General features: G+C 41.0%; 1 protein-coding gene and 1 long non-coding RNA gene across 2 annotated transcripts; both read right to left on the reverse strand.

The window, feature by feature from the left end:
- Positions 1-499: 499 nt before the first annotated feature.
- LOC148730594 (uncharacterized) lies at positions 500-1,756 on the reverse strand. Its single transcript, XM_088761329.1, has one exon. It carries the CDS (start codon positions 1,739-1,741, stop codon positions 674-676), a length of 1,068 nt encoding a protein of 355 aa, XP_088617455.1. The 5' UTR covers positions 1,742-1,756; the 3' UTR covers positions 500-673.
- A 6,829-nt stretch (positions 1,757-8,585) lies between these two features.
- On the reverse strand, positions 8,586-11,623 carry LOC148730595 (uncharacterized). Its single transcript, XR_016002157.1, has 2 exons — positions 9,111-11,623; positions 8,586-9,021 (listed from the first exon to the last, which is right to left on the reverse strand). It is a non-coding gene; the product is annotated as an uncharacterized LOC148730595 (long non-coding RNA).
- Between the last annotated feature and the right edge of the window lie 557 nt (positions 11,624-12,180).

Here is a 12,180-nt window from a genome sequence, read left to right on the forward strand (position 1 = left end):
ATTTTACACTTCAATTTTTTAACTTTTGTTTATCAAAACAAGAAATAAGAGTAAGGAGAGCCTTGTCGATTGAAAAATAACGAATTTTAAAAGAAATGCTCGTCAAATGTACTTACGTTCACTGGTGGACGGCAAAACTCCAATTTTGAAGTCCTCGACAACAACTGGACGGCAACACGTGTTGTGCAGACATGCGCAATACAGTCTACACGTGTAAAATTACTTCCGGTCAGCCGTCCTCTGAAACAGCCGTCCAGGTATCTTAAAGTCCCTAATGCATGACAACTTCTACACTTCATCCGCTGGTTGGCGAATCATCCGCTGGATAGAGTTATCCACTCTTTGAACAATCGGGGCCTGGACAATTAAAAATCAGGGCTATGTTACCTGTGGAGTCTCACTGAGATCTGCAGATGACGCTTTCAAGAGCGGGCCGTGGCACATCCAACCGCATGGAGGTAAATGTTTGTACATCTTCTTACCATGGCAGATAAATATATTCAATTTGAACACGATAAATTTTATTGGACTTTCGTCAGTTAACAATGCAACCTGACAGATGACTGTCTCGGTTTTCTAATGTCAAGGTTCGCTAAGGAAAATAACAAAACAATAAACATGTGCAAGTTAAGAAGACGCAGTACAAAGCAAGTTACGTGTAACACCAAAATCATTACATAATATCATTTTGCCACTTTTCTTTGGCCAAAACATTTGTAAACTCTGCGCGGAATTCTGCGTAAGTATCATAAGTGGAAGGCAATTCAAGAACGCAACCACATGTGTGAGCGATTCGGCGCCTTCCCAATCCCTCTAGCTTTGTAAAATCAACATTAATACATGAAACACACATGGCATCTGCTCCAGTTGTAAACATTAAGAAGGACTTAAGTTGTGAGATCTCTAATCCTCTTATGAAGCGTTTCAAGTAATATAACGCCGAGCGCTCTGCATTAGTGCCCGGTAAAGCACAAAGCATGCCAAGCACTTTCTTTGTAGTTGGCTCTAACGACTGGTAAACACTACATACTCCCTCTAGAGTTGGTAATTTACCCTCTGCCAGGGACCCTCTAAAAATGTAATGCCAACAATCAGCCACATATTGTGCCGTTTGAATGATTTCCTTATGAGCTACTTCTAGTATCAGACTCTTAATGTTCTCTTTGGTTGGAAGACTTCTGCATCTAAAGCGATCCAGCAGTTCAAGAAGGTCTTCATCATCTTTGTCGTCACTGTCTGATTCCTCCACGGGTCTACCCAATGCCTCGCACACAACTTGTTCTTCACTTTTGGAAAGGTACTGTTTGAATGAGTGAAGGAGAATGTCATCAGAAACTGCCTTTTCACCAAGCATAGTACTGATCACAAATGCTTTGCTTAGCAGCACTGGAAAATACCCCAGATCTTCGTAACCTTTGACGATAATGCGTGCAATGGCAGTCCAGGTTTCGCTCTGAAAATCGTGCCTTATGGAAGGAACCCTCCCCCTTTCTCCGAGCGTACAGGAAACATAGAATTCTTGCCAAAAACTTGATAGGGCGTCTCGGTAAATTCCTTTCAAGTCTTCCCCTCTTTCGTCTTTCCCGTGTCCGTCTACCATAATGACCTTCAGTTCGCAAGTCATCATATCGCCATCAAGGAATTCTGTTACAAGGTCTTGAAGGACAAGCGATCGCTTCACCCTTAAAGTTCTGGTGATAAAGTTAAAGAACTTAGGTATCACTAAATCTGAGAGGTTCATCGTTTATCTTTTATAACAAGGAACAAGACATGGTACACGAAATAAGTTTACAAGAAAAATTAAGAAATGAGAAAACCCATTAATAACAGGTTATTCTAGAAAAAAAAGAAAATGAAAAATTGCATATTCTGTTTATTGGGAATTGGACAAGTCAGGTGCATTTCATTTAATTAGGTTCATTCGATGTTGACCCGGACTCCCTCTTGGGGGGGGGTCACTAAAAAATTCGTAAAAAAATTGGGTTTTAATAGTTTTTAAAAAAACTCGGTACACATATAGTTTAGACATTGGTCTATGTTTGTGTAAAGTTTCAACAATATTTATTGAATATTTATTAAGATATAGGAGTTCAAAGTTGACAAAGGAGTCCGGGTCAACTTTTCAAGGGAATGAAGGAAAAAAATTTTTCTTTTCTAAAAATAGCATCATACCTAGTCCTCCGCCACTCCCCGTCGAGCGATATTTGTACCCCTTAGTTCCCTAGGGATTTGGAGGCTGCATACTAACGTTTTCACGGAAATCGGATTACACATGCACCCATGCATCGATTACCCAAAAGGGAGTCCGGGTCAACATTTTTGACTTAATGTTGACCCGGACTCCCTCTACCCTACCCTCTTAGAAAATTCATAAAAAATTCAAAATTTAAGATCTGAACTTGTGCTTTGGCATACATGGAGCACTAGTATAGAACTATCTTTGTGCAAGGTTTGACATGATTCCATTAAAAGCAAATAGTAAATACTGCACTTAGGGTAAGGGGTAGGGAGTCCGGGTCAACATCTCGGGGAAATCGACCTAAAAATAATCCAGGCATGCCCAAATATGGTATGTGCATAGTATAGGCCATTCCCCGTCGAGCGATATTGGTTTCGCTCGATTCCCTGTAATTTGATCTTTCCAGAGCTAGGCCGAAAGATCTAGTATAGGTATCAACCCTACACAAGACTTTCACTCATAACTCAACCTTGAAACTAGGGCTAGATCGCAAAACTGCTAAAACCTTTATTCTTTGGTCTTTCGGGCTGAAACTTTCACACGATGTTTATGGCGTTGTTTGTATTATGTGGACCAAGTATGACGTCATCTCGTCAAATAATTTTGATTTTATGCGCCTTTTTCGTCAAATTTGCATATTTTGAGAAAAGCTAGGGTCAGGGTTAGGATTTTCACGTTTTGTTGAGCACTATTTCATTGAATGTAGACACCTTATATATCGTTGGAAAGGTCGCTTCACGAACTACAACTTGAAGTATTTAAAAGTACACAAATCGTTAATGCGCATGCGCTGGAGATCCAAAAAGCTAAAGAAAATGGGGTTTTTTGACCCTTTTTTGCAGGGCTTAAAAAACCATCAAAATCGCACGGAATTGACACCAAATGATACTGACATAGTAGTCCATAGACTTAACAATAGTTTGTTGTTATTGGCTTAGATATTACTCTATCTCCAAATTTTTTACGAATTTTCTGCTAATACGGGTGTGATATGTACGCTATGCGGACCTATCACTTTTATCTTAAAAAATTCATAAGAAAATCAATTTGTTTCCTTTTTTCGTGAAACTAACAGCAATGTAATCACAATATCTTGTACTTTTAAATGAAATTAAAAAAAAAAGAAATGATTTTTTCAACCCTTTTCGTCTTCTCTTAGACGCTATAAATCCTATGCGTTTTGGGCAATTCTCTTGATACTTACACATACAATAGAGCTATTCCTGCACTAACCGTCTGCCAAGTTTGAAGGCTGGGACAATCAGGGTTCTTTAGTTACAGTAGACTGAATGACTGCCTGTCCATTTCACAATTACGCCATTTTCGCCTTACTCATAGTGCTTTCGAAATTTATAGAAAATTTAAACATCATTAAAATGATATAATTTTTCAGCATTAAATAGACCTTGAAATGAACTTTAGTTTCGTGTGAAATTCTATAAAAAACTTTATAATTAAATTTTCGCTTTGATTGACAGAAGTCAACCTTAATTGACAGATGTCAATCAACATCACTTTCCTAATTTAGGAAGGAAGGCAAAGGATTGGAGTGTCATACCTGTCAGTTTCAAGTTGGTTAACAATTAGGGTTATTGAGTGACAGTGCATTGAATGACTGCCTGTCCATCTCAAAATTATGATATTTTCGCCTAACTCATAGGCCTTTGAAAATTTATAAAAAAATTGAAATTAATTGTCTTCACTAGATTATACAAGTGTTACATAGACCAAGGCATGACGTTTACAACCATGTGAAATTCTATAAAAAATTTTACAATTGACTCTTCGCCTATATTGACAGAAGTCAATCATAATTGACAGATGTCAATCAGCATCACTGTCATAATTTAAGAATATGACAGGAGAGGCAAAAGATTATTCTATCATGTCGGTAAGTATCGAGTTTTTTTCATGAAAAAGCACGTGTCCACCCTTTGTCAAAGTTGGTGCAAAATGGCCATGTTACCCCTGGGCCCAACAATCCAAGATGGCGGACACCAATTGGGGTGTTCTCACGGGAAGTGCTATCCTTGGGTTTCACCCACGTGACCAATACCTTAGCAACGGTTAATATCCGCCATCTTGGTGTCCCTCGAGCGTAAACAAACCGTATCTAACGAAGAGTTCATGTGAGAAAGAAGGGATGGTTTTATGCATTATTGTTGGCTGTTCGAGCAAAAGTGGAAAGCATAAAGACTAAGGATTTTTTCGTATAATAATTTAATAATTTTATTATCTCTATAGCGCAAAATTCATTATATATATGATCTAATGCGCTATACCTAAGATCATCACAAATCAAGGGGAAGAACAGGAGGAACTAGAAGTTGTTGAATGGTTCGAGGCTTGCGGCTGTTGTAGATCCTCGATTTTTTGGTCGAGCTTTTCTTTGAGCTTCTTAGCCGATGAGAAATCGATGTCTTTAGCCCTCGCATACGGCACTTCATTGACCTATGTCGGCAAAATCCATGAGCATTTTACCTGAGTGCAAGTAAGCTTAGGGTGTCACGAAAACTCACACCCCGAAAACTCAGAACTCAAACCTCAGACCTCAGACCCCGAAAACTCAGACTCCTCGAAAATTCAAGAGATAAACTCGACTCATGATCACTCCTGGTAATCCCGCGTGTATTTTGACCTTTTGGGTCTTGATCCAACTGAAGCAGCAAAAGCAAGGCCTCAAGTTGCACGTTTCGCAAAATCGTCCGATGGTTGAGTATTAAAACATTTTAGAGTGACACAAGACTTCATTTAGCTTAGATTTACCTCCATTTTTCCCGTTAATGTTGAACTTTTCACTCACAGTTAACGGGTTCAAATGCGCTCGCTCCAACATCAAAGTATTAAAATGTGGCGTGATTTTGACGAGCCAAAAGGGACGTTTGTTTACCTTTTTGTACTTCGTTGCACAGATCCTTATTGTCGCTCTGTTAAAATTCTTAAATATTTCGCGATAATAATGGATACACACAGAGACTCGGCCCACCAGTCCCAAAACGAAGACAATTTTGCGACCCTTGGGCTAGAGTTCTTAAATGAGGCAGAAAGAGAAAAACAACGCGAAAGAAGACTCGGCATCAGCGCCGTCACGATTCGCTTCACTGAAGAATCACTCTTGATATTGTTGTCCGTCTTTCGCGTCGGATTTGTTGCATTGTTCCACCGGTTATATTATAAAAAAAATTGGTTCATGCTTTATGCTATGCACTATCGAATTATGGAGCACTTCGAAAGCTTGGAGAACACTTCGAGGGACCTGAGTTTTCGGTGTCTGAGTTTTCGTGACACCCAGCGAGCTTGCCATGAATTCTAGTAGTTGCCTCAAACATAAATAAAACACTTGCGATATGTGAGCATGACTCAGTCACTCCAGCTTTGCATCCCAAGCAATGGGCTGACAAAATAGTCCCATCGTTTTCGGAAATGACCCAAATGTTCACTAAAGGATCATTCATATGCTGTGAATGCCAAACTCTTGCTCTCACGGCATACTTGCCGGCGATTACTTTGCCTACAACTGAGGTTACAAATCCCGACACCATTTGATTAAACGCCTCTAGACTCTTGAACGCCTTGAACTGCTTCTTGGTGTAGAAGCTGGTCTCAAGAACGAGGTAACTCAGCAAGTCCGACGCTTCCACAGGAGGCAAGCATTTTGGACTGAACTTCTCGGCTGGTATGCTTGCAGGGTCAACCCCAATGACCGAGATCTTTTGCAAACATCTTTCCTTCCAACTCTCTAAGCTTTCGGCATACTCAGAGAGCACTGGGATACCTTAAGATGAATGCCGGATACTTTTATCGCTTTTTTCTGTCTGGATATTCATGTAGTTGGCGAAATAATACGGCGATAAGAGAGAGGGCTTCACTATAGAAATCGACTAATTATTCATAAATTTGACACCCGAGGGACACCAACATGGCGGACACTAACTTCAGCAAAGCTTGTGACGTCACCTGAAACCCAACCATAACTACCTATTCTCTCCCGCTGTTGACTTGAAATCTCTCTGAGATGTAGACAAGGAATGGAACTAGTTTTCTGCGAAGTTTGAAGTACTTAGATGCCGAGTCAAGAGAGATATGGCGCTTAGCGTGAGGGACTCCCAAAACATGGATTTAGCTTATAATCTAAGTAATCCATCTTCTTGCTCTTAAAAAAAAGCAATCTTCATGAAACTTTATCCACATCAACAACGTGTATTCGGTGTTGTTATGTGTAAAAATCACGTGATTCCCTCAGAGGGTTTGGCAGGTAGAGGCTAAGGAGTTCGCATCAACACTGAGGGAGTCCGCGTCAACATTTGGGAGGCGGGGTCAACATTTTGGCTAATGTTGACCCGGACTCCCTCTGGCCCTTTCCTCTTAAATTATTCTTAAAAAATTCACGGTTTAAGATCTGAACTTGTGCCTGGGCATAAATAGAGCACTAGTATAAAGCTATCTTTGTGCATGGTTTCACATGATTTCATTAAAAGCAAATAGGAAATATTGCACTTAGGGTTAGGGTTAGGGAGTCCGGGTCAACATCTCGTGAAAATCGCCTAAAAAATAATCCAGGCATGCCCAAATTTGGTATGTGCATAGTATAGGCCATTCCCCATCGAGCAATATTGGTTTTGCTCGATTCCCACTAATTTGATAGTTCCAGAGCTAAGCCGAAAGATCTAGTATAGGTATCAGACTTACACAAGACTTTTAGTCGTAACTCAACCTTGAAACTAGGGCTAGATCGCAAAACTGCTAAAACCTTTATTCTTTGGTCTTTCGGGCTGACACTTTCACAGTATGTTTATGGCGTTGTTTTTATTACGTGGACCACGTATGACGTCATCTCGTCAAAGAGTTTTGATTTTATGCGCCTTTTTCGTCAAATGTGCATATTTTGAAGAAAGCTAGGGTTAGGGTTAGGTTTTTCACGTTTTGTTGAGCACTATTTCATTGAATGTAGACACCTTATACATCGTTGGAAAGGTCGCTTCAGGAACTACAACTTGAGGTATTTAAAAATACGGAAATCGTTAATGCGCATGTGCTGGAGATCAAACAAGCTAAAAAAATGGGGTTTTTTTTACCCTTTTTTGCAGGGCTTAAAAAGACATCAAAATCGCGCGGAATTGACACCAAATGATATTGACATGATATTCCATAGACTTAACAATAGTTTGTCGTCATTGGCGTAGATATCACTCCATCTCTTTACGAATTTTCTGCTAACACGGGTGTCATATGTACGCTGTGCGGACCTCCCTATTTTATCTTAAAAAATTCATAAAAAAATTAACTTTTATCGGTTTTTCGTCAAACTTACACCGATGTAATCACAATTACCTGTACTTTTCACTATATTAAAAAAATATTTCATTTTTCCAACCCTTTTCGTCTTTTACACGCCATAAATGTGATGCATTTTGAGTAAGTCACTTGATACTTACACATTCACTAGAACGGTTCCAGTAGCATGGCCATTTGGATCAAAATTTTCAATGTTCAATTCCCTAGTCAATCTTTAAAAAACTAAGTAGTAGCAGGACCATTTAGATCAAAATTTTCAATGTTCAAGTCACCAGTCAATCTTTGAAAAGCTAAGGAGTAGCATAGCCATTTGCCTCGAGATTTTAAATCTTCAATTCACTAGTCAATCTTTGAAAAGCTAAGGAGTAGCATGGCCATTTGGATCAAAATTTTCAATGTCCAATTCACTAGTCAATCTTTTGAAAAGGTAAGGAGTAGCATGGCCATTTTGAACAAAAAGTTTCCATTTCTTTCAAACTCCTGCTCAATTATTCCACAACTCAATTAGACTCAGTCATCCCAAAAGACTCAATTATCCCAAAACAAATTGACTGGACTTTAAAAGTAGTTGTGGAGCCTCCAAAAGAGTCATTCTCGCTTACACCCCTTTGCCTACTTATATCACTGAGACTAAAAGAAGTTCAAGTCTCAGTGATATAAGAGCTTTCATCTCAGTGATATCAGAGCTTTCAATGACAATTAATTCCGTTGCTCAAGTGTTTTTCATAAGCTTTGCATGCAAGACCAAAGCCCAACCCTCCTCCTTTCTCATCCGGGCTTGGGACCGGCAATGGCGGAGTTAAAAACGCAACGGGACAAAGGACGTAACGTAAAAAAAAAAAAAAACGTTCCAACTCTAAAAGACTCAACGGGGCCCGTGTGATGTTATGTACCTGTTGTGTGAGACTGAGTGATGATTCGTGGGGCACTCCCCGGGGGCTGGCTACCCCAGCTCGTGTTTGATCCCTAACGAGTCACCCAGAATCACACAACAGTTATCACACGGTTTTTTTTTTTGTTTTTTTTTTTATATTGTTTTTGGGCTTTTCTGTTTTTAAGTTTTTTTTTGTTTTTATTTTTTTTTCCATCCGGGAGGCACTCATCACTTTTTCTTCTTGAATAGATTCATCACTTTTTTTTCTTGAATAGGCTCATCACTTTTCTTTCTTGAATAGGTTCATCACTTTTCTTTCTTGAATAGGTTCATCACTTTTTTTTTTCTGGCGAGCACCTCCTGGAATACCTCCTGCACCTCTGGTGTCAAGGTTGGGAAACCAGGTCTGGGCCTGCGGTTCACCACAAATTGGATAAACAGCTGTAACGAGTTTAGGTAACTTTTTAATGTGCCGCCTGCAAGTTTGGCTAGATTGGGCATAACCCAATCTAGTCAAACTTTGCATCCATCCTATTGAGCGATGATAGCTATATCATCGCCAGCTGGGTCCAGGTTTTGCAGGAAGGTCTTTACTTGGCAGGCATGCTGCAGACTAAAACAAAAGAGAAATGTCACACAGTAGCCACGTATCAAAAGGAAAGAGAATACAGAGGTGGCATGATTGCAAATGTAGATACATACCGGTTCCTATCCTGGTGAAATCCTGCCGCTGGCGTGCCGAGGTGTTTAAAAAACTCCACCAGCCATTCGTGTCTTGGTGTGTTAGGGTTGGCTTCTGTAAAGTACTCCTCTTCATTCTCGTACCCTCCCTCATACGAAGAGTCCGACTCTTCGTGGCCTCCCTCTGTGCCTGGCGCAGGCGCCACAGATGGTTTTGTGGCGCTTGAGGGTGTAGGAGGGACTACACCAGATGCCTCGCTCGGGCTCCCCTGCCTTCTCCTTTTCGATGGAGGTCTCTCAGTGGACTCACTAGATGAGTCCAATACAACCAATGGCCTCTTCACTGAGTGGCAGGAGGTACCACTGCACGCTGGGGAGGCAGAGGGGGGGAGAGCGTGGAGAAGGCCTCCAGCTTTCAATTTCCTAGTCTGATCCCTGGTAATGTCTTGCCATCTTGCGATAGTTTTTATATCTCTGACCTTTGAATAGGCTCATCACTTTTCTTTCTTGAATAGGTTCATCACTTTTTCTTTTTGAATAGGTTCATCACTTTTTTTCTTGAATAGGTTCATCATAGTATCTAGTGAGGCCTCCCGCAACAATTTAGTCCGTTTCTCAAGTGTTTTTTACGGGCCTTGGCCACCAAGACCAAAGCCCAACCCTCCTCCTTTCTAATCCGGGCTTGGGACCGGCAATGGCGGAGTTAAAAACGCAACGGGACAAAGGACGCAACGTAAAAAAAAAACACAACGTTTCAACTCTAAAAGACTCAACGGGGCCTGTGTGATGTTATGTACCTGTTGTGTGAGACTGAGTGATGATTCGTGGGGCACTCCCCGGGGGCTGGCTACCCCAGCTCGTGTTTAATCCCTAACGAGTCACTCAGAATCACACAACAGTTATCACACGGTTTTTTGTTTTTGTCTTTTTTTTTAATGTTTTTTTTTGGCTTTTCTGTTTTCTTCTTGAGTAGGTTCATCACTTTTTTTTCTTGAATAGGCTCATCACTTTTCCTTCTTGAATAGGTTCATCACTTTTCTTTCTAGAATAGGTTCATCACTTTTTCTTTTTGAATAGGTTCATCACTTTTCTTTCTTGAAGAGGTTCATCATTTTTTCTTTTTGAATAGATTCCGCACTTTATTTCGTATACTGTCGAAAGGGTTTCTCCTCCAAATCATATCTAGCCGTATATCTGAGGCAAAAACGGACCTTATTTCTGTATTTCGTGGAACACGATCAAAGTGTGCAAAGGCGTTCTCGATTAAGGTAGTCTCCTCCTCTGTCCCTGGCCTCCTTTTTGACTGGTGATGTGTTGGTGTTTTCTATTATCTGCTTTGAAGCCCTGGCAGCCAGCTGGGTTAGGTCCTCTCTGAGGTACCCGACGAGTCTTTTGCCTCTAACGGTCTCAGCTTTGCAGCAAACACCTCAATCCACTGTACTATTTCACGATTGCATGGAATAGGGGCAGGGCCCTCGACTCTCTTTTATGGCTGGTCACAAGGTTGACCTTTAATGTTTTTTCCTCGTCCCAGCGTGCAGCCCTCCACTGGCCAAGGGTGACCGTCTCCAGAGCGCCGGGGCGCGTACCACAATTTCTGGTTATCGCCATTATAATGAAGTCCCTGGCTGCCGCATATTGTGACACTGTTAATTGAGAGGTGTCAGTGCACCTCTCTGCGACAACCAGGGCCTTCCTTCCCTCCTGCGCTGGCGCCGACGCCATGATGTCATTCACCTCGGGTGTTGTTAGCATAAATCATAACTCATAACTCACTTTTTTTTCTTGAATAGGCTCATCACTTTTCTTTCTTGAGTAGGTTCATCACTTTTCTTTCTAGAATAGGTTCATCACTTTTTCTTTTTGAATAGGTTCATCACTTTTTTTCTTGAATAGGTTCATCATTTTTCTTTCTTGAATAGGTTAATCACTTTTTCCTTTTTGAATAGATTCCTCACTTTATTTCGTATACGGTCGGTGTAGACAAACCTCGTCACTTAACCAGTCAGGGTCTTCTGAATCATCCGTGACGTCCCCCCCCCTCCACATTGGCCGCTCTTATTTCTCCTTGCGCGGTGCTCCTCTCTATCTGTTGTGCTCGTCGGCACATGTCCACACTCTTGCAGACGTCTTGTATTATTTCACATGATACCGCGGCAACGTCCCGCGCTCTCAGACTCTTTGGGAGCGGATATTTTTTCTCAGCAATCGACTCATATAAGAATTGTGCGTGGGAGACCATTTTCGTGGCCACGCCGTGAACGTATCTGAGGTTGCAGTAATCCACTGCAGCTAGGAAGTTGTAAAAGTGAATCAGATCTGTTTTAAGTGCTTTGCCATGATCTAATGGGGCGAATGTTTCTGGTGCCTGGAATTCTAACCCCTCATGGATGTTTAGTCTTTGTTGTGCCTGCTTGTCATCTAGTGTCTAGTGAGGCCTCCCGCAACAATTTAGTCCGTTTCTCAAGTGTTTTTTACGGGCCTTGGCCACCAAGACCAAAGCCCAACCCTCCTCCTTTTTAATCCGGGCTTGGGACCGGCAATGGCGGAGTTAAAAACGCAACGGGACAAAGGACGCAACGTAAAAAAAAACACAACGTTTCAACTCTAAAAGACTCGACGGGGCCCGTGTGATGTTATGTACCTGTTGTGTGACACTGAGTGATGATTCGTGGGGCACTCCCCAGGGGCTGGCTACCCCAGCTCGTGTTTGATCCCTAACGAGTCACTCAGAATCACACAACAGTTATCACACGGCTTTTTTTTTGTTTTTTTGTTTAATATTTTTTTTAGCTTTCTGTTTTTAAGTTTTTTTTCATCCGGAAGGCACTCATCACTTTTCTTCTTGAATAGGTTCATCACTTTTTTTTCTTGAATAGGCTCATCACTTTTCTTTCTTGAATGGGTTCATCACTTTTCTTTCTAGAATAGGTTCATCACTTTTTCTTTTTGAATAGGTTCATCACTTTTCTTTCTTGAATAGGTTCATCACTCATTTTTGAATAGATTCCTTACTTTATTTCGTATACGGTCGAAAGGGTTTCTCCTCCAAATCATATCTACCCGTATATCTGAGGCAAAAACGGACCTT

The sequence above is a fragment of the Stylophora pistillata genome, chromosome 5 (assembly GCF_964205215.1).
Source record: "Stylophora pistillata chromosome 5, jaStyPist1.2, whole genome shotgun sequence".
NCBI classification, from domain to species: Eukaryota; Metazoa; Cnidaria; class Anthozoa; order Scleractinia; family Pocilloporidae; genus Stylophora; species Stylophora pistillata.